Below are 24,000 nucleotides of genomic sequence, written 5' to 3'. Positions count from 1 at the left end.
AAACAATTTGACTAACAAATCAAATAAACATAAAAAGATCACAGAAATTAATATCAATGGCAATAGTATAACCGATCGTGCCACTATGGCTGATGAATTCAACTCCTATTTTGTACAATTATCAAAAGATTTCCAGCCCGTTAATCATTTTAATCTTTCATTGCGAGACACCTCAACAGATTCATTTTATATTAAAGAGGTGTCGGAAGCAAAAGTTGCAGAAATAATTAATAAACTTTCAAATTCCAAGTCAAATGATATTTTTATGATGAATAGAATAATTTTCTTGAAAATTATAAAGATGTTCTCGTCAAACCATTGACCCATCTCATTGATCTTTCCATAAGAACCAGTACATTTCCCAGTGCATGGAAGAAAGGAATAATTATCCCTGTGTTTAAAGGTGGTAGCCAAAACTCTGAGCAACTATCGACCTATATCGAATTTACCGGTTTTATCAAAAATAATTGAAAAAGTAGTAGTGGTGCAACTGGTGGACCATTTAGAAGCCAGACAGCTCCTTCATTGTCACCAGTTTGGGTTTAGACCAGGTTACTCGACAGAAATAGCAAACTGCTGTTTAATTGAAAATGTAAAAAAGTCCCTAGACAAAAGGTAATGTGGTAGGAGCCGTATTTATCGACCTTACAAAAGCAGTCGATCATAGTTTGCTTTTAATCCAAAATGTAAAATTTTAATTTTTCAAATGAGGCAGTGTTTTGGTTTACATCTTATCTCCACTCTAGAGTGCAGTGTGTTAAAGTTGATCAAAAGGTATCTGCACTTTCAAACATAAAAATGGGCATTCCACAGGGCTCTATACTTGGCCCTTTGCTGTTTAGTCTCTTTATAAATGACTTACCTCTGCACTGCTCAGGTGCCAGATGTCAGCTCTATGCGGATGATGCAGTTCTTTATGTACCCGCCAAGTCACCTGAGCAGGCTGCAGCTGTACTCTCCCCTAGTATGTCTGACATTCAACAGTGGCTCATTCAAAATCAGTTAGTTTTAAATTTCTCAAAAACAGTTTGCATGTGTTTTTCCATTAAAAAAATAGATATAAAAGGAAGATTTAATATTAAGTTACAAAATAAAGAAATTCATCCAGCCAGTTACAGAATTTAAATATTTAGGATTAGTTTTAGATCCTCAACTTAAATTTGAAAAACATATAAAGAAAATCCTAAAAACATTACAAAGTATTCTCAATTTTTTTAAACTAATTAGAAGCTACATAACAAGTCAGGCAGCCCTGCTGTACATGCATGCTATGATATTTTCTCATATATCATATTGCATGACAACATGGGCACAAGCCGCTCCCACTGCAATCAAACGCGTAGGTTCTTTATATAATCGAGCAATAAAACTGTTGGATAAAAAACCATTACGTTATCATCATTGCAGCATCTTTAAGAAATATAATTTAATGAATTTTGATAGCTTTAGTAATTTTTCCTTTCTTAAACTAATTTATAAGTGCATTAATCATTTAGCACCTGAGCCACTAAGTACATTTATTGAGAGACAGGACAACATCCGAGTCACTAGGAGCTCCACAAATCATGACTGTAAAATAGCATACTGCAGGACCAGCTTTGGACAGACGTTCTAAACTCTGGAACTCATTACCTTTTGAAATCAAGACTGTGCCTGACTTTAAGATGTTCACTTCCAGGCTTAAAAAATGGTTAAAAATAAACCAAAAGTGTACTCATTTTTAATTATTATAAAAGTTGTATATGATATGTATGTGTGTTTATATTATTATTATTAATTTTTTTTTTATTGAAGTAGTTAATCATGTACATTTTATTGTGTATAAAAGCCCTTCCAGGGACATTAGCAATAGCTATAAACTTTATGTGCAACACATCAGTGACATACTTGGTTTTGACACTATGTTTGTTTGCATTGTCCCTGTCAAATAAATTAAATGAAATGAAGCAGTTTTAAAAGCTTTAAGTTTGAAGGTTTTCAGTTTGAAATAGTTTATGTTTTAGTTTAGTAGTTTTAAAAGCCATATAGCTAGTTAAAATTACAAATGATTTACTTTTAGCTAATGACCAATGCTGAATCTCAATACTAGTTCTACTCGATTTTAGCGCTGCGTTCGACACTATCGATCATAAAATACTCTTGGATCGACTACAAAACTACACTGGTGTTCAGGGACAGGCATTAAGCTGGTTTAGATCGTACTTATCAGACCGTTACCATTTTGTCTGTTTAAATGGGGAAAAATCAAAGATAACGTCAGTAGACTATGGAGTGCCGCAAGGATCGGTGTTAGGCCCTCTGCTATTCTCAATATATATGCTGCCACTTGGTAATATTATAAGAAAACATGGAATTAATTTCCACTGTTATGCTGATGACACTCTTATATATATTTCATCACGACCAGATGAAAACACTAACTTATCTAAATTGACAGAGTGTCTCAAAGATATAAAATGCTGGATGACGTGTAATTTCCTGCTATTAAATTCAGATAAAACGGAGGTACTACTTATTGGTCCAAAAAACTACCCACAAACTCACTTACAATACAACTTTAATTTAGAAGGATGTCCTGTTACTTTATCCACTACAGTAAAAGACCTGGGTGTTATACTAGACCCCAACTTGTCTTTCGAAAATCATTATCATATATTACAAGAACAGCCTTTTTCCACCTTAGAAACATTGCTAAGCTACGTAACATGCTATCTGTTTCTGATGCAGAAAAGTTAGTTCATGCATTCATGACCTCGAGACTAGATTACTGTAATGCTTTATTAGCTGGTTGTCCTGCATCCTCAATAAACAAGCTACAGTTAGTGCAAAATGCAGCTGCTAGAGTTCTTACTAGATCAAGAAAATATGATCATATAACACCTATTTTATCATCTCTACAAGTTAAGTTAAATCTCTACTATTAAGTTCCGTATCAATTACAAAGTACTATTACTGACCTATAAAGCCCTAAATGGTTTAGCTCCTGTGTATTTAATAGACCTTCTATCGCCCTACAATCCATCGCGTTCTTTAAGATCACTGTAGCTGCAATCAAAGGCAATTCATAAATCTCTGTTTAAATATGGTTCACAATTAAAATATAAATATACATGAGGTTAAAAATCATATGATTGAAATTATGTTTCATGGCCAATAAATAGTAATTGCATGTTTATTTCTTTTGTGAAAAAACTGTGAGGAAAAAGGTGGAACTTATTTTTTTGTTCCGTGCGGAAATTATAATTTGTTGTTATAGGGACGCTGTATGGGTGCACTCGCTAAGATCTAGAAGAGAGATATGTGCTGCGGCTTGCGAGCCTGCTTTCTAAAAGCTACGGAAGATTGTAAAAGTTATATAAGTTGTTGGTGAAGTGTGAAGACGAATACCCTTCTAAGTTTACCCTCTCGGGTTCATGCGGCCAATGAGGTATATATATTTTTCCTTTCTTTGTCATTTATTTGTGTTACACGACGGTGTGACGGTGTTTGTAACAAGCAAGTTCATATATATTATTTTACATGTCACAAATGTATGCTTTATTTCTTAGTTTCTATGTGATTCTGTTTAATATTGTCTGCAAGTATGTCAAGAATTTAAAGGTTAATTTATGTTTTTCTGTGTTTTATTTATATACCAGTTCTGACGGCAATTTGAAAATGCAACAAGTGAACATGTAAAGACATGCCCGTCATCGAATAAATGCCCGTGAAAACCCAGGAATGACTTGAGCCTTTATTAAAACTCGAGGGGAGTAACAGTCAGAACTCAGCCTGCTTCGTGCTGGAGGAGAAGAGAGCGGTGCCTGTTGCAACGGAGCCTTTAACGAGCAGCTCGTTACATCGTTAACTACGCTCACAAGCATCAAAGACATCACGGACTGCGGAAACCCGACAAGTGGCAACCGGGACCAGAAGTGTCGTGGGGTGAAGCTACAAAGAAGTAACACATTTAAGCAAGTTTAAATGTTAAGAAGTAGTTTAATCCTGCTAACTTTTAAAGGGACTCTAAAGTGCTAAAAGGGGTTGAAGTGTATGTGTCTGCAATTAAGTTTAAGTTTAATTGTATGTTTATTTCTTTGTAAGGTGATTTAATTGCAAGTCTAATCACTTCATTGTGTAAGTTAAAGGTGCACTAAGGCAAGGCAAAGAGCAAGGCATATTGTTGTTGTTTTTTGACATTGAAGGTAATTCTCTATTTCATACAAGGTGAAAATAATTTGCTTTAAGGTGTTTACACACATTTTTAAGGTTAATTCTAACAGAGTTCATATTTAAAGTTAAATAGTATTACATCCCGTAGTGCTTTAAAATAATCTAGGTAATTATACAAACTCACAAGTAATCTGAATTTAAGTCAATACACAGTCAATACACATACATTAGCTCAAGTAGGGAAATGGCTGAGCCTGAAGTCCAAGGAAGTGAAGCTGTAAAGTTGCAGGATCAAGCAAGCCCTGATGAAGAAACTGTAGACTCAAGCCCACAGCAAGAGGCAAATACAAGTCAAGTAGTTGAAGAAGATGCTTTGAGAAAAAGCCAAAGAAACAGAAAGCTTACTGAAAAGGGCCAGGCTCTACACGAAGAAAGAGTGAATAAGCTTCAGTTTCGCTTTAAGACTAATTATGACAAATGGAAAGCTATTGCCAAACAAGCTAAGAGAGCACTCGATGCACCTAGCACTGCAAGCTTACAGGATCACATTGTAAGGGTCCAAAATGCTTCAGGAGAAGTAAAGCAAACCTATCACGAGTTGCGCAGTCACGACACTCCTGACAGTGACACTCGTCGTCGAGTAGACACATGTCATGCTGTTTCTGTAAGGATAATAGAACAAGCAGCAGAGATTCTTAAAGAAGGCGAAAGTGGTAAATACCCAGCTAAAAGGTCAACTCACTGGAGTGAGGCTGGCTCGGTGTTCCAATCTTCAGCATCTCACAGATCCAAACGTACAGGTAGTGCAATCACGCGTTCAAGCCATTCGAGTAATTCATCTGCAAAGAAACAAGAAGCAGCAGCAGAACTGGCTGCAACTGAAGCTACCTTGAAAGTGATGCAAGAAATGGAGCGTGAGCAAAGGGAGCTTGAAAATCTTGAAGCTGAAAACAGAAAAAGACTTGCACAACAAGAAGCAGAAAATGCTGAAAAACGAAAGACATTAGAGGAAAAGCGTAGGCAGATAGAACGCTTAGAAACTGTCAAGAAAATGAGAGCCGCCAAAGCACGTCTACAGGTCTACGAACAAGAATCAACTTCAGATGAAGAAATATCAGACCTTCTACACAGTAAGTCAAAGCCGAAAGAACCGGCACCTTACCTGGTTAGTTTGCCTGAAGTTCACTTTGCACAACCCACTATTAACCCGCAACATGCAACCAATGCTACACAAGAAGATAGCACTACTGCATTAGCCAGAGCATTAGCAGAGTCAATCAACATAAGTCGTTTACCAGTACCAGAACCTTCAGTCTTCATTGGAGACTCGCTCAAGTACAAGGATTGGAAAATGTCCTTTCAAACCCTGATAGACAGGAAGAACATCCCCGTAAATGAAAAGCTCTACTACCTTCGCAAGTATGTTGGTGGGCCAGCAAGAAAAGCAATTGAGAGCTATTTCCTGTTGGGAACGGACACAGCGTATCTTGCAGCATGGAACATTCTGGAGGAAAGGTATGGAAGCTCATTTGTAATCGCCAAAGCCTTCAGGGATAAGCTCACATCATGGCCAAGGATTGGACCAAAGGACAGTGCTGAACTACGAGAGTTCTCAGACTTTCTCAGAGGCTGTGAAGCAGCAATGTTCCAGATTAAGAATCTTGAAGTTCTCAATGACTGCAGCGAAAACCAGAAAATGCTCAGTAAGCTTCCTGATTGGTTAACGGCGAGCTGGAATAGAAAAGTCATTGACATACAAGAACAAAGTGGGTCATTTCCAGCATTCAGCAACTTTGTCGACTTCGTTACAAGAGAGGCGAAGATAGCGTGCAATCCAATAACATCGCTTCATGCACTAAAGGCAAGTGACTTTGAAAAACCAAAGGCCTCAAAGATCCGTAGTGTTGGCGCAAAAGTGTTAGCAAGCAGTTCTGAAGAGAAATCAGACACTAAGATGTGTATCTTTTGTGAAAGACCAAACCATGGAATTCATGTCTGCCGAAAGTTCATGGACAAGTCAATTACTGATCGAGTCAAGTTTGTACAAACAAAGGGCTTGTGCTTTGGATGTCTAAGCCCGGGTCACCGTTCAAAGAAATGTGAAAGGAGAAGTGTTTGTAATACATGCAAAGGGAAACATCCAACATGTTTACATCAGGAACGTGACAGGGAAGTCAAAAGGACAAAGGATCCTGACAAGGAACAAAGGGACACAAGGGAAACCAAACAACCGAGTGCAGAAACATCAAACAAGGCAATATCCAACCGTGTTCTACAAAACACTAACAGTGATTTCACATCCACAATCGTTCCAGTTTGGTTGTCCACAACAAGCGATCCAGAACACGAGGTTCTTGTCTATGCCCTTCTGGACAGTCAGAGCGACACCACATTCGTTCTTCAAGAAAAGGCAGATGCTCTAGTCGCAGAAAAGAAACAAGTGCAGTTGAAACTGTCCACACTGTCATCCAGGGACACAGTCATTCGAAGTCAAAAGTTATTTGGGCTACAAGTTAGAGGCTTCTACGCATCCAAGAGAATTCCTCTCCCAACGACATACACAAGAGAATTTATCCCTGCTAATCTAAGTCATATTCCCACACCCAAGACAGCAAGAGCATGGCCTCACTTAGAGATCCTTGCTGAAGAGATCGCTCCCATGATAGAGTGTGATGTCGGCCTGCTTATAGGGTACAACTGTTCGCAAGCTCTGTTACCCAGAGAAGTGGTGTCAGGAAAGGACAATGAACCATTCGCTCAAAGAACTGACCTTGGCTGGACTATAGTCGGCAGTACTGATCCCTGTGTGGACTATGGTGACGCTATAGGAAGCAGCCACAGAGTCATAGTTAAAGAAGTGACACCTTCTGTTCAGTCACCAACCCCCTTACCAAATGAAGTCAGGTACGTCTGTCGTACACAAGTCAAAGAGCTAGTCACACCACTAGATGTGATAAAAGTACTGGAGTCCGATTTCAATGAACGCCGCATGGAGGACTCTCATTTCTCTCAAGAGGATCTGCGTTTCATTTCCATAATGGAGGAAGAAGTAAAAATGAAAGCGAATGGTCACTGTGAGTTGCCCTTACCCTTTAAGAAGGACAGACCAAATCTGCCAGATAATAAAATCTGTGCCGAACACAGACTCAAATGTCTAAAGAAAAGATTTGAGAAAGACAGGCAATACCACAAAGACTACACAACATTCATGAATGAAACAATAACACGTAGAGATGCGGAAAAGGTTCCACCTGACGAACTGGACAAAAGCCCCTCCTGGTACATCCCTCACCATGGGGTCTACCACCCCCAGAAACCTGGAAAAATAAGAGTCGTGTTCGACTGCTCTGCAAGGTACGAAGGTGTGTCTTTAAATGACTTTCTGCTCACCGGGCCAGAGTTGACCAACACCCTGGTTGGTGTTCTATGTCGGTTTCGTAAGGGTCAAGTAGCGGTGATGTGCGACATAGAACGCATGTTTCACCAATTCCATGTCAAGCCAGAAGATCAAGACTACTTCCGCTTTCTGTGGTGGGACAATGGAGACTTCTACTCCAACCCTTCCGTCTACCGTATGCGTGTCCATCTGTTTGGAGCCGCTTCATCACCCGGCTGCGCAAACTATGGCCTCAAGTACATCGCAGCTCAAGGGCAAGGTCATTTCAGTGAAGCTACAATTCGTTTCATTGAGAGAAACTTCTATGTGGATGATGGCCTAATAAGTGTCCGCTCAGAAGAAGAGGCTATTCAGTTGGTAAACGAAGCAAGACAACTCTGCAATACAGGCAAGTTGCGACTTCATAAGTTCATATCAAACAGCCAACAAGTATTAGCATCCCTCCCAAAGGAAGACTGTGCAGAGACAGTAATGAAACAAGACTTAGCTCTTGGCGAACAACAGATTGAGAGAGCTCTAGGCGTAAAATGGTGTGTCGCTTCAGATCATTTCCAGTTTCGAGTAGTCGTGAATGAGCGCCCTCTCTCTAGAAGAGGAGTTTTGTCCACAGTAGCCTCTATCTTCGATCCACTTGGTTTTGTGGCGCCTTTCGTCCTACTTGGGAAACAAATACTTCAACAGATGTGTCGTGAGAAGATCGACTGGGATGAGCCAATGTCAAATGAGCTAAGGTCACGGTGGGAGTCCTGGCTATTGGATCTACAGAGCTTAGCCAATGTCAAGATTGAGCGATGCTACTTACCAGTAGATTTCAAGACCGTTCACAAGTATGAAATTCACCATTTTTCAGACGCAAGTGTCACGGGGTATGGAGTCTGTACTTATCTAAGAGCAACCAGTACAACAGGACAGATACACTGCGTCCTAGTTATGGCCAAAGCCAGAGTATCCCCCACAAAGTTAACTACGGTGCCAAGACTCGAGCTGTCCGCAGCAGTTGTAGCAATACGCACAAGTGACATGCTCAGAGGAGAATTGGAGCTTGAAGATGCCCAGGAATTCTTCTGGACAGATTCAAATGTCGTCTTAGGATACATTAATAATGACGCGAAACGGTTTCATATCTTCGTAGCTAACCGCATACAGCGCATCAAGGAAAGTACAAACCCAACTCAGTGGAAATACGTGACGTCAGAAGACAATCCCGCTGACCATGCGTCACGAGGACTTAAGGCAAAGGAGCTCATTGCTTCCAATTGGTTTAGTGGTCCAGAGTTTCTCTGGCAGGAAGAGCTTCCAAGCGGTGAGGTTAAGATGAGAGAACTTGATGCCAAAGATCCAGAAGTGCGTAGGGTCATTGTGCACCAGACCTCAACAACAACAGATTCACTCACTAATCGCTTTCTTAAGTTTTCAAGCTGGACAAGACTAGTGAAAGCAATCGCCAGACTCCAAAGATTTCTCAAGGAGTTTAAGGGTACAATACAGAGAACCAATGAAGCCACAAGTCTTCAGGAAAGACAGGATGCGGAGCTTACCATCATGCTCATTGTACAAAGGGAAGTCTTCTCCAAAGAGATCAATGATCTTGAGTCACAAGGGGAGATGACCAAAGTCAAAAACAATAGGCTGTACCGACTCAATCCCTTCTTAGACCACAGGAGCATCCTTAGAGTAGGAGGTCGATTAGAGCATGCTGTCATGCATCCACACATCAAACATCCAGTCATCTTTCCAAAAAACAACCACATAACAAGGTTACTGATCGATCATTATCACAGACAAGTGCAACATCAGGGGCGTGGCATGACCATGAACGAGTTGAGATCAAATGGCATCTGGATCCTCGGATGTAGTCAAGCTGTGTCATCAGTCATCTACCACTGCGTCAAGTGCAGAACGTTTAGACGTCACACTGAAGAACAGAGAATGGCAGACCTGCCGCGTGAGAGAATGGAGACAACTCCTCCCTTCACGTATTGTGGGATGGATTGTTTCGGTCCGTTTTACATCAAAGAAGGTCGAAAAGAGCTGAAACGTTATGGACTATTGTTCACATGCATGTGCTCTCGTGCAGTGCACATAGAGTTACTAGACGATCTATCAACCGATGCATTCATTAACTCACTTCGTGCCTTCATTGCCCTACGTGGAAACGTTCGTCAACTACAATCAGATCAGGGCACCAATTTTGTTGGAGCGAGGCGTGAATTCCTGGAAGCAGTAAAGGAAATGGATCAAGAATGCCTTAAAAAACTAGGATGCGAGTTTGTAATGAACCCTCCCGCTGCTAGCCATATGGGCGGAGTTTGGGAAAGGCAGATCCGGACAATCAGAAGTGTGTTAACATCCATCCTGGATCAGTCATCCCGAACACTCGACAGTTCATCCTTACGGACCTATCTTTATGAAGTGATGGCAATCATAAACAGCCGACCTATGACAACACTCTTACTCAGTGACCCAACAGGTCCTCAGCCTCTTACGCCCAACTTACTTCTGACAATGAAGTCCTCAATAATCTTGCCTCCACCTGGAAACTTTGTAAAGGAAGACCTCTACCTCCGCAAGAGATGGCGTAGAGTCCAATGCCTTGCCAATGAATTTTGGCACAGATGGAAAAAGGAGTACCTATTGAGTTTACAACAACGACAGAAGTGGCACAAGACGAGGAGAAATGCGAAGGTTAATGATATAGTAATTGTACAAAACGATAATGCACCCAGAAATGAATGGAAGCTGGCTAAAGTCGCTAATGTGTATCCATCTGAAGATGGATGTGTGCGGAAGGTCCAGTTACTGATCAGCGACTCCGCATTAGATGATCAAGGAAAGAGACTCAGCAAACCAGTCTATCTGGAGAGACCTATCCACAAGACAGTCACATTACTTGAAGCTGACTAACATATCTTTAACTTACAGTGATCGCTCACACATAGTTCATTGGTTGAAATCACAAGTGATTTGGTGGGAGTGTAGCTGCAATCAAAGGCAATTCATAAATCTCTGTTTAAATATGGTTCACAATTAAAATATAAATATACATGAGGTTAAAAATCATATGATTGAAATTATGTTTCATGGCCAATAAATAGTAATTGCATGTTTATTTCTTTTGTGAAAAAACTGTGAGGAAAAAGGTGGAACTTATTTTTTTGTTCCGTGCGGAAATTATAATTTGTTGTTATAGGGACGCTGTATGGGTGCACTCGCTAAGATCTAGAAGAGAGATATGTGCTGCGGCTTGCGAGCCTGCTTTCTAAAAGCTACGGAAGATTGTAAAAGTTATATAAGTTGTTGGTGAAGTGTGAAGACGAATACCCTTCTAAGTTTACCCTCTCGGGTTCATGCGGCCAATGAGGTATATATATTTTTCCTTTCTTTGTCATTTATTTGTGTTACACGACGGTGTGACGGTGTTTGTAACAAGCAAGTTCATATATATTATTTTACATGTCACAAATGTATGCTTTATTTCTTAGTTTCTATGTGATTCTGTTTAATATTGTCTGCAAGTATGTCAAGAATTTAAAGGTTAATTTATGTTTTTCTGTGTTTTATTTATATACCAGTTCTGACGGCAATTTGAAAATGCAACAAGTGAACATGTAAAGACATGCCCGTCATCGAATAAATGCCCGTGAAAACCCAGGAATGACTTGAGCCTTTATTAAAACTCGAGGGGAGTAACAATCACTAAATTCGAGGCTTCTGGTCATTCCTAGGATATCTAAGTCCACTAAAGGAGGGAGGGCGTTCTCACATTTAGCTCCTAAACTCTGGAATAGCCTTCCTGATATGGTTCGAGGCTCAGACTCGCTGTCCCAGTTTAAAACTAGATTAAAGACGCATCTCTTTAGCCAAGCATTCACATAATGCTTACCTTTTATACCACTGTTGAATCAGTTCGAATGCATTAATATTATGAACAGCAGCTATGCTAATTATTTCCCATCTGCTTTTCTGCTGTTAAATAGTGTTCGTCAGCTCCGGTTTGTATCCAGCCTCTCACGGAGACTTCAGATGACCCAACACCAGCGATGAGACGACTAAACGCCTGTGAAGAGACGACTCAACGCCGGCGATATCTTATGCCCTAAATTAATACATGATTAACTAACTGTATGTTTCTATGTACATTTCTGAAATGCACTTTCTGTAAAGCTGCTTTGAAACAATATGTATTGTGAAAAGCACTATACAAATACATTTGAATTTAATTTGAATTGAATAGATTTCAACATAAACTAGGGTGTTGCTATGCGGTTGCTATGGTACTCAGGGTAGTTGCTAAGATGTTGCTATGCGGTTGCTAGGGTACTCAGGGTGCTTGCTAGGGTATTGATCTGCAGTTGCTAAGGTATTTGGGGTGGTTGCTAAGGTACTCAGGGTGGTTGCTATTGTGGTTGCCATTTAGTTACTAAGGTACTCTGGGTCGTTGCTATGCGGTCACTAGGATTAGTTGCTACAGTGTTGCTATGCAGTTGCTAGGGTACTCGGGGTGGTTGCTATGGTATTCGGTTGGTTGCTAGGGTGTTGCTATGCAGTTGCTAGGGTACTCGGGGTGGTTGCTATGGTATTCGGTTGGTTGCTAGGGTGTTGCTATGCGTTTGCTAAGGTAGTCAAGGTGGTTGCTATGAAAAAAATAGTTGAGACAACTCACAACACACATCATTAGTGTTTTAACAGAGAGATAATGCAAGTGTTCAGCTTAACAATACCAAAATAAAACCAACACTGAGGAGCTCAAAATTAAAGTCCCGCCACTGAAATACAACATCCACATTTAAAACTACTAAACTGGTCCTGAAGCAGAAGTAGCCTGTAAAAACACAAACACAACTTGAGCTGGTAATGTCCTCTGTAATGATTCTGTCCAGCTTTACTGCGGTAACCTGATCCACACATCAGCAGAGCTGTTAAAACATCACATGACATCAAGAGCACATTCCTCATCACTGTAAACACACACACACACACACACACACACTCTGACGTCACTAACACTAACACATGCCATATGTCAGAGAAGACCAGCCAAGAGATGCTGATAATACACAACAATCACTCAACAAACCACCCTGAATACTCTCACACACACACACACACACACACACACACACACACACACACACACACACACACACACACACACACACACACACACACACACACACACACACACACACACACACACACACACACTCTATCTCACAAAAGTGAGTACACCCCTTACATTTCAGCAACCATTTTAATATATCATCTCAAGGGACAATACTATAGAAATGAGAAATGAGACTAGGATATATTTTAGAGTAGTCGATGCTGCTTGTATAGAAGTATATATTTACTGTCCTCTGAAAATAACTCAACATACAGCCATTATTGTCAAAATACCCGGCAACTAAAGTGAGTACACCCGTGATAATAGCTGTATGTCGTTTAACCATGCAAAGCCACATGTCCTATTCATCATGTTCATGCTTTTGTCTGCTTGACAGGACCATACAAGTGTGTGTGTGTGTGTGTGTGTGTGTGTGTCTATCTCTCTTTTCTCTATTTATAAAGCACATTTAAAAACAACCATGGGTTGACCAAAGTGCAGTACATAATTTATTTATTTTATTCCCAAATGTCCCGATCTGAGCGGTCGCGTTATCGGTAATCGTGAGGTAATCGGAGCTGCTAACACACACACACACAAGCTCTTGAAGCTCCGCCCCCTGTGCCGGGAGCAGCAGCTCATTTGCATTTAAAGGGACAGACACTAAAACGGCGTGTTTTTGCTCACCCTCAAAAAGTGACAATTTTAACATGCTATATAAAAATATCTGTGTGGTGTTTGAGCTAAAACTTCAGACACACACTCTGGGGACATCAGAGACTCATTTTACATCTTGTGAAAAGGGCGTTATACCACCCCTTTAATGTTCCTAGTCCTACAAACAGGCTTTTGCACTCGGGTCTAAAGAAACGCAGGCTGACCGTGACGGATCAGATTCACAGTGAACCAGACGCTGAACAAGAGGAACTGATGAGCAGATGTTCCTACAAACGCCTGATCGTATCATTCATTTATCTTCATTCACGTGAACGAAAACAGATTTCAACAATCCTTATGAGCAAACTGATAACGTGTCGTGACAGGAAAGTCTTGCTTTCATCATCTCCTCAGAAGTTAAAAGATCTCATCAGGAAATTAAACTGAATTCATAGAGAAAAAAAGCTACAAGATATGATAAGATACAATCCTGAGAGCTCATATTTATCCCGGTAATAACACTCACTCTGAGACAGAGCGCCATCTACAGACTGTCTGACACACACACACACACACACACACACACACACACACACACACACACACACACACACACACACACACACACACACACACACACACCTTCAGAGGTCAAGCTTTCACTGTCAACTCTTCAAATTACTCACAAAAACATGTCCAGGTCATGAATCATCAAAAATGATTAAATAAACCAAGTCATTCTGAACACACACTTTGACTTCGGCGTTTCAGAAAAACCAAACCAGCATTTGAGACGCTGCGATGCCATTGGTCCTCTGGATAGTCCAGTTATCCAATCACAGCTGACGCTGAGGCAAAGTCACATGAGCTTTGCAGGATTTATTCTGTAAATGCGTTCCCAACGTAGTTTACGCGCATGTCTTCTTATCGGATAACACAAAAATATCGCCTCAATACGTTTTTTATGCACTTTTTCTGTGCATCTCATGGAAGCTTGTTTCTGCCACAGAATGAAAAAATAATAATTCTAACAATTGCGAGTTTACATCTCATAATTCTGACTTTTTATCTCAGAATTGCGTGATATAAAGTCAGAATTTCGTGATATAAAGTCGCAATTCTGACTTTATATCTCGCAATTGTGAGATAAAAAGTCGCAAATATCTTTTAAAATGTTTTATTCTGTGGCGGAAACAAGCTTCCATCGCATCTTGTAGTTTCCATCAAGCATTTTTTTAATGATTTACCCAAAATGCGCTACTGTCTTGCTATTTAGTACAAACCTGGAGTCTAAAATAGTAACCTAAAGTCATATCACTTCAAAATTCATTCAGATACACATGTAGACATTATAAAATACATTTTTGGTAAATTTTTAGTATTTTTAGTTTGAATTTTGAGTAGTTTTAGGTTTTTCTATGTGTACTGAAGCATTCCTCACATTCCATTCATTGCTAAGGAGCTCAAATTAAGCCGATTTCTTACTTTTTTAAATTTCAACCACAAAACTCTTCAAATCCATAACATTTTTTGTGTGTATTCGTGGTTCAAGAGCGACAAAAGTCCCTCTGATGAACACTAAATTTTTAAAATTTAAAAAAATGAATGGAGGAAAGTCTTGTTTTGCCCTCCTATTAACTACTTCATATGAAATAAAATAGCTCTTGCCAATTCCAACCAAGCACTCAATGTCAGCTGTGGAATAGAGTTCAGACTCACGGTATTGGCCAGTTCCAGGTAGTTTCCGCTTAGAGCGGATGAAGGCTTCGACAGGAGCTTGTGAATCCCGGATGACGGTTCGAGGAGCTTCTGGAGTAACGGCGAGCTCGGATTCGCTCGCGTCAGGGACTGAAGATCTGGACTTTGTAAATCTCGGACCCCAGAGTCAAACTCCCAACTCTCACGAGCGCCTGCGAGAACAACACAAGACTTCAGACACGAGCTGAACACAGAACGGCAACATCAGCATCACTCAAAACTAGCGGTGTAACAATACCCTCATGTCACGATTCGATACATATCACGATACTGAACTACCGATGCGATACTCCAAGACACACATGATAAAAGGTTAACAAAAGATGTACTGTTGATTAAAATGCTAAATTTGATATTACAATGTGTGTGTAAATGAATAGACTTGGAGCTGGTGCTGTAACCCAATACAGGACAATAGAGACAGAAGACAATAGAGACATTCTGAAAACACAGAATAATTTTAGACGAATATGCTTGTGCTGTCACTGACTAGATATATTTAAAATAATGTAGGTCATTAATGGTAACAAGACATTTGGCATTATCAGGACCCGTTGCATTATTATACATTGTATTAAACATAATATATAGTAGTTTAATGTAGTACTGACACTAAAACTTGTATTTTTTCCTCACACAGTACTCTTTATTTTGGTGATCTATCCACCATAAATATTGAAATATTGAAAATTCAGCTTTGATCACAGGAATAAATTGCACTTTATTATATATTCACATAGAAAACAGCTGATTTACATTGTAAGAATATTTCACTATTTTTACTGTATTTTTGATCAAATGAACGCCTCACTAGTAATCTCTCTGTCAGGTTTTGCACCCAGTGTGTCACGTGAGGAATCTGATGCTATGGAGCGCCATCTACCTGCCTAACTCCGCCCCCTCCACGCCTTCTGATGAGTCATGTGAGCCTAACTCCGCCCCCTCCACACCTTCTGATGAGTCATGTGTGCCTAACTCCGCCCCTTCCACGCCTTCTGACGAGTCATGTGTGCCTAACTCTACCCCCTCCACGCCTTCTGATGAGTCATGTGTGCCTAACTCCGCCCCCTCCACGCCTTCTGACGAGTCATGTGTGCCTAACTCTGCCCCCTCCACGCCTTCTGATGAGTCATGTGTGCCTAACTCCGCCCCCTCCAAGCCTTCTGACGAGTTATGTGTGCCTAACTCTGCCCCCTCCACACCTTCTGATGAGTCATGTGTGCCTAACTCCGCCCCTCCACGCCTTCTGACGAGTCATGTGTGCCTAACTCTGCCCCCTCCACGCCTTCTGACGAGTCATGTGTGCCTAACTCCGCCCTTCCACGTCTTCTGACGAGTCATGTGTGCCTAACTCCGCCCTTCCACGCCTTCTGACGAGTCATGTGTGCCTAACTCCGCCCCTCCACACCTTCTGACGAGTCATGTGTGCCTAACTCCGCCCCTCCATGCCTTCTGATGAGTCATGTGTGCCTAACTCCGCCCCCTCCATGCCTTCTGACGAGTCATGCGTGCCTAACTCCGCCCCTCCAGGCCTTCTGATGAGTCATGTGTGCCTAACTCAGCCCCGCCACGCCTTCTGATGAGTCATGTGTGCCTAACTCCGCCCCTCCACGCCTTCTGACGAGTAATTTGTCCCTAACTCCGCCCCGCAACGCCTTCTGACGAGTCATGTGTGCCTAACTCCGCCCCGCCACGCCTTCTGATGAGTCATGTGTGCCTAACTCCGCCCCTCCACGCCTTCTGACGAGTCATGTGTGCCTAACTCCGCTCCATCCACGCCTTCTGATGAGTCATGTGTGCCTAACTCCGCCCCCTCCACGCCTTCTGACGAGTCATTTGTCCCTAACTCCGCCCCGCCACGCCTTCTGACGAGTCATGTGTGCCTAACTCCGCCCCGCCACGTCTTCTGATGAGTCATGTGTGCCTAACTCCGCCCCTCCACGCCTTCTGACGAGTCATGTGTGCCTAACTCCGCCCCCTCAGCCTCACCTGTGAGCAGGTAAATGACACATGACTAATGCGTTTCCTTGTCTGAACACATTTTCAGTAGAGATGCACGATATATCAGCCACCATATCTCTATCAGCCGATATATGTTCATTTTTAATGTCATCGTTATCGGCCCGATTAGAAAATGTGTCCGATATATTAAAGCCGATAAATAATGTATTATTTCCTTCAGCTGAGACACTTCAGATGTGCACTGTTCATCATGATGGTTTTGAATAACTTGAAAATATGATTGAAATCACTTTAAAAAAAAAAAGAAAATACAGTTCAGTGCAACATGTGCAGCGCAAATCTGTCATATCGGCTACATAAAATTATCATGAGAACATTATAATTGTGTGTTTAGGACATGGATTTTACTGGTGAGACTTTTGCTTTTGTAATCAGGCTCTCAAACATTATATAAAAATTTGGATTTAGATTTATCGGCCAACATATCGGTTATCGGCTGTCAAATATAAATAATTATCGGTATCAACCAAAATGTTCATATCGGTGCATCCCTATGCACTAGGTTACATTTGCCCCTACCACTTTTTCAGCATGAATTAATTTCCTATTCATTTTTATCATCATTTAAAAAAAAGAATTTATATTCACATTTGAGATAATGTTAGAAGGGACAGTTCACCCAAAAAATGTGAATTCGGTCATCATTTAAACACCCTCAAGATGTTAAAAACCTTATTCCAAAAGATATATTGACGAATGTTTCATTTTTGAGTGAACCGTCCCTTTAAGGTTCGAGATCTGGACAAGGAAAACCTCATACCTAAACGGCCATATATTTAATATTCAACAATATTATTGATCTGCATTGACACCATTATATGAGAACTGAACTGAGCTGGATGATGACATCAAAGTTTATACATATATATATATATATACACACACACACAGGTCCTTCTAAAAAAATTAGCATATTGTGATAGTTCATTATTTTCCATAATGTAATGATGATGTAAAATAAACTTTCATATATTTTGGATTCATTGCACACCAACTGAAATATTTCAGGTCTTTTATTGTTTTAATACTGATGATTTTGGCATACAGCTCATGAAAACCCAAAATTCCTATCTCAAAAAATTAGCATATTTCATCCGACCAATTAAAGAAGTGTTTTTAATACAAAAAAAGTCAACCTTCAAATAAATATGTTCAGTTGTGCACTCAATACTTGGTCGGGAATCCTTTTGCAGAAATGACAGCTTCAATGCGGCGTGGCATGGAGGCAATCAGCCTGTGGCACTGCTGAGGTGTTATGGAGGCCCAGGATGCTTCGATAGCGGCCTTAAGCTCATCCAGAGTGTTGGGTCTTGCGTCTCTCAACTTTCTCTTCACAATATCCCACAGATTCTCTATGGGGTTCAGGTCAGGAGAGTTGGCAGGCCAATTGAGCACAGTAATACCATGGTCAGTAAACCATTTACCAGTGGTTTTGGCACTGTGAGCAGGTGCCAGGTCGTGCTGAAAAATGAAATCTTCATCTCCATAAAGCTTTTCAGCAGATGGAAGCATGAAGTGCTCCAAAATCTCCTGATAGCTAGCTGCATTGACCCTGCCCTTGATAAAACACAGTGGACCAACACCAGCAGCTGACATGGCACCCCAGACCATCACTGACTGTGGGTACTTGACACTGGACTTCAGGCATTTTGGCATTTCCTTCTCCCCAGTCTTCCTCCAGACTCTGGCACCTTGATTTCCGAATGACATGCAAAATTTGCTTTCATCCGAAAAAAGTACTTTGGACCACTGAGCAACAGTCCAGTGCTGCTTCTCTGTAGCCCAGGTCAGGCGCTTCTGACGCTGTTTCTGGTTCAAAAGTGGCTTGACCTGGGGAATGCGGCACCTGTAGCCCATTTCCTGCACACGCCTGTGCACGGTGGCTCTGGATGTTTCTACTCCAGACTCAGTCCACTGCTTCCGCAGGTCCCCCAAGGTCTGGAATCGGTCCTTCTCCACAATCTTCCTCAGGGTCCGGTCACCTATTCTCGTTGTGCAGCGTTTTTTGCCACACTTTTTCCTTCCCACAGACTTCCCACTGAGGTGCCTTGATACAGCACTCTGGGAACAGCATATTTGTGCAGAAATTTCTTTCTGTGTCTTACCCTCTTGCTTGAGGGTGTCAATGATGGCCTTCTGGACAGCAGTCAGGTCGGCAGTCTTACCCATGATTGCGGTTTTGAGTAATGAAACAGGCTGGGAGTTTTTAAAAGCCTCAGGAATCTTTTGCAGGTGTTTAGAGTTAATTAGTTGATTCAGATGATTAGGTTAATAGCTCGTTTAGAGACCCTTTTCATGATATGCTAATTTTTTGAGACAGGAATTTGGGGTTTTCATGAGCTGTATGCCAAAATCATCAGTATTAAAACAATAAAAGACCTGAAATATTTCAGTTGGTGTGCAATGAATCTAAAATATATGAAAGTTTAATTTTTATTATTACATTATGGAAAATAATGAACTTTATCACAATATGCTAATTTTTCGAGAAGGACCTGTATATATGAACTAAATTAATACGTTACTTAAGCTGGACTGTGACGCTATTTTCTTCTGGAAACAAACTCTGTTGCATTATTTTCCTGTTATCTCTGTAAAGCTGCTTTAAAACAATCTATATTGTAAGAAACGCTATATATTATATTATATTATAATTATATTATATTATATTATATTATATTATATTATATTATATTATATAAAACTTAAATAAAGGTGACTTGAAAATGAAAACCTCATACCTAAACTGTTCTCGCTGCTGGTCGGCCAGGAGGCCACACGTTCCCGAAGTTTCTTCTTCTCTGAGTCGCCGGAGAGAGACAGTTGTCCTTCTTCTTTCCGGATCTCTCCGACCAGTTGCGTGCGAGAGCGAGTGAAGTCTTCGAAGGAAATCTTCCCTCGCTCGTCAGCGCCGAGCTGAGCCATGATCTCTGCCACCGCGTCCTCCATGTTCAGCTGCCGGCAGACCATCAACAGATCATTCCTGATAGAGAGAGGGAGAGGGAGAGAGATACAGAGAGAGAGAGAGAGAGAGAGAGAGAGATACAGAGAGAGAGGGAGAGGGAGAGAGAGGGAGAGATACAGAGAGAGAGATACAGAGAGAGAGAGAGAGAGAGAGGGAGAGAGAGAGAGAGGGAGAGAGAGAGAGAGAGAGATACAGAGAGAGAGAGAGAGAGAGATACAGAGAGAGAGAGAGAGAGAGATACAGAGAGAGAGAGAGAGAGAGAGAGAGAGATACAGTGAGAGAGAGAGAGAGAGATACAGAGAGAGAGAGAGAGAAAGATACAGAGAGAGAGAGAGAGAGAGAGATACAGAGAGAGAGAGGGAGAGGGAGAGAGAGAGGGAGAGAGAGAGATACAGAGAGAGAGAGAGAGAGGGAGAGAGAGAGGGAGAGAGATACAGAGAGAGAGAGAGAGAGAGATACAGAGAGAGAGAGAGAGAGAGAGAGAGAGAGGGAGAGAGCGAGAGAGAGAGAGGGAGAGAGAGGGAGAGAGAGAGAGAGAGAGAGAGAGGGAGAGAGAGAGAGAGAGAGAGAGGGAGAGAGAGAGAGAGAGAGAGAGAGAGATACAGAGAGAGAGAGAGAGAGAGAGAGATACAGAGAGAGAGTTGAGTTTTCAACACACTTTATTTATATCATTACAACGTCAGCGAATGACCCAATCACATTATCCAAAAGACAAAAAGGAGATACAAAAAACAAGACTTATTGTAACATCATAGTAAAAATCAACATTTCTTCTTCAACTGTACAAATAGCTCCATTAAAACACCATTTGTGCAAAAAACTTTCTAAGTCATTCATCAGTTTATAGAACTTGAAATCAAACATAACCCTTGCTTTTACCATATTTTTAAAGACAATAACCACATGTTGTCCTTCTCTACCCTCTATTTTGTTTCTCCTGGTTATGTAAACAGCAAGTTTAGCTTGCCCAATTAAAAAATTCAACAATTGACTTTTTATTCTTTGCGCCACACTATATTTGGGTCCAAGAATCCAAATCATAGATGAAAAAATCTCCCCAAAATTCATGAAAAGTACATCAAGCAAACAAAACATTTCATACAGTCTAGAACATTCTAAAAAACAATGAAAAATTGTCTCCCTCATTTTACAAAAAGGACAATCACTTGACACATTGGGATTAATTAAGCTCACAAAAGCATTTACAGCAACTGCGCCGTGTAAAACCCTCCACTGAATGTCACCTGTGCGTTTTTCAATTGGTGGTTTGTATAAGACTCTCCAAACAGGTTTATTTTCATCATCTATTCCAAGTTTCTCTCTCCACACTGTATCACTACGTTCTTTTAAATGTGCTTTATTTAAAACTTTTACAAGACATTTATACAAAACTTTACTCTGAACACCCTGCAAACTTAACCCTTCTAGCCCTCTCAGGTTCAGAAAAGGTCCAGACAGTCCTTTGAGATTGGGACTAAGAAAAATACTTGGAAAGGGATCTGTATTATTAGGAACCAGTTTCCCATTATGAAATTCAATTAACAAATTATGTTCTTCTTCTGTGAGTTTCTGCTTAAAAAAGTCCAGAATTTTTTCTACATACCGTACCGACCGCACACCTAGATATGCGGCCATGGACTGAACATTATTCAAACCAGAACCAGCAACATCCAACACATGATGCAGTTTTAATGTCTTAGTGGAAATTAAACAATGAAGCAGTCCAGGTGTAACTTCACACGTAACATCAAACCGCGCTCCATGCACAAGAGGTTCCTCCAAAAGCCAGTACAACGAGGAAGTCGCATCCAACCTCCGTTTTTCAAATAAGTCCCAAACTTTAAAAAGTCCCTTATAAAAAGGAGTCAGTCCGTTGCACTGCAGCTTACTAGAGTCCATCAAAAACAAGACAGAGTTCAATCCCAGTCCGCCAGCTTGATTGAAAATAGCATCAGCCACTTTTCTCCAGACAAGATCCTCAGGTCCTGTGAGGTACCTTTGAATAAACAGAAGTCGAAAAGCTGCCCCCCTGCTGGGCAAATGGATAAGTCCTTGTCCTCCTTCATCTCTGGGTAGAAAAAGTATGCTCTGCGGTATCCAATGAAAAGTGCTCCAAAAAAAATCCACCATACTGGCTTGAATTTTACTCAGAAGTCCATTTGGAGGATCAATGCAGGCCAAACGATGCCACAAAACTGAAGCCACCAGGTTATTAATTATTATCACCCTCCCTCTAAAAGACATTTTTGGCAAAAGCCATTTCCATTTTTCCAATCGCCCCTTTAATTTTTCTAAAACTCCTTCCCAATTTTTGCCTAACATTGAATCATTGCCAACATATACTCCTAAATATTTTAACCCATCTCCTTTCCAGTACAAATCACCTGGTAGTGTAGGAAGACCATGGGACCAGTTACCACTTATTATGGCTTCACTTTTGGACCAGTTAACTTTGGCAGAGGAAATTAGACCAAATTTGTCAAGAATGTCTTTAAGAAGATCAACATCATTTTGCCCTTTAACCAAAACAATAATATCATCTGCATATGCAGACAGCTTAAAATTTGCTCCAGAGCAAGGTATGGTCCAACCTTCAATGCTCTCTCTGATCTTAACCAATAAAGGTTCAATGGCAAGAGCATACAACATTCCCGAAAGTGCACAGCCTTGTCTAATACCTCTGTTAATTTTAAAAGGAGCACTAAGACCACCATTCACTTTCAGTACACTCTCAACATCCCGGTACAAAACCCTAATCATGGCAATAAAACCAGAGCTGAACCCGAACTCCTCTAGCGTGCGCCAGAGATAGCTGTGCTCAACCCGGTCAAATGCCTTTTCCTGATCTAGAGAAATGAGACCAGTGTCTATGTCCAATAGCCTAGAGACGTCCAAAATATCCCGAATTAAATAAACATTATCAAAAATAGACCTGTTAGGCACACAGTAAGTTTGATCACGATGAATAACCTGCCCAACTACCTCCCTCAATCTAATGGCCAAAGCTTTAGAAAAGAGCTTTAAATCAGAGCATAAAAGTGAAACAGGGCGCCAGTTCTTTATTTCTTTTAAATCACCTTTTTTGGGTAACAGGGTAATGACTGCCCTCCTGCAGCTCAAAGGTAGCAAACCTCGGGCCAGACTATCATTGAGCACAGCCAGCAAATCACCCCCCAACACTGACCAAAACGTTTTATAAAACTCGACAGGTAGACCATCAATTCCCGGGGCCTTACCGCAATCCATGCTCCGCAGAGCAACATGCAGTTCAGATGCTGAAAGCGGCCTCTCAAGCCAAGAATTGGTCTCATCTGGAACTTTAGGCAAACCCATATAAAAAGAGCTGGCCAGCTCATCTTCCTCTGTATGTTCACTTTTATAAAGCTCAGAATAAAATAATACAGCTCTTTTTCTGATTTCCTTAGGCTCCACCACTTCTATACCCTCCAATGAGTATAAAGAATGTATAAGTCTGCTTTGACCATTCTTTTTCTCCAAACCGAAGAAGAATTTAGTTGGGCCATCCATCTCTACCGCACTCTGAAAACGTGAGCGGATCAAAGCTCCCTGTGCTCTGATGCCTAACAGGTTATCCAGAGTCCTTTTTTTTACTTTGAGGAGCTCAATATGTCCTCGATTTCCTGTGGACTCTACCAAATTCTGAAGTTCCACTATTTCAATCTCTAAGGTTTTCATTGATTGGGAAATGTCCTTGGATACGTTGAGAGTGTACTGACGACACAGTTGCTGTATTTCTTTTTTCCCATGATCCCACCATTGTTGTAGGGATGAAAAATCTTTTTTCCTGGAACTGAACTGTTTCCAAAAATAAATAAAGACATCCTTAAAAAAATTGTCTTGTAGCAAAGAAGTATTAAAGTGCCAATAGGCACTCTTAGGCTTTATATTAGTGATGAAAACACTACAGATTACTAGACTGTGATC

The 24,000-nt window shown here is 40.8% G+C and overlaps 1 protein-coding gene across 1 annotated transcript in view; it reads right to left on the bottom strand.

Annotated features, from left to right (window-relative positions):
* mcc (MCC regulator of WNT signaling pathway) overlaps positions 1-24,000 on the bottom strand; it is a 152,894-nt gene that overhangs the window by 123,056 nt on the left and 5,838 nt on the right. Inside the window, exons 2-3 of the mRNA XM_077222479.1 lie at positions 19,832-20,073; positions 15,030-15,220 (exon numbers count right to left, since the gene is read on the bottom strand). Coding sequence (XP_077078594.1) covers positions 15,030-15,220; positions 19,832-20,073 — 433 coding nt within the window. The remainder of the gene's footprint in view (positions 1-15,029; positions 15,221-19,831; positions 20,074-24,000) is intronic.

The sequence above is a fragment of the Siphateles boraxobius genome, unplaced genomic scaffold (genome assembly GCF_051911475.1).
Source record: "Siphateles boraxobius isolate OS27281-9 unplaced genomic scaffold, OSU_SipBor_1 120, whole genome shotgun sequence".
Classification (NCBI taxonomy): Eukaryota; Metazoa; Chordata; class Actinopteri; order Cypriniformes; family Leuciscidae; genus Siphateles; species Siphateles boraxobius.
This window is presented reverse-complemented; position numbering and strand designations above follow the sequence as displayed.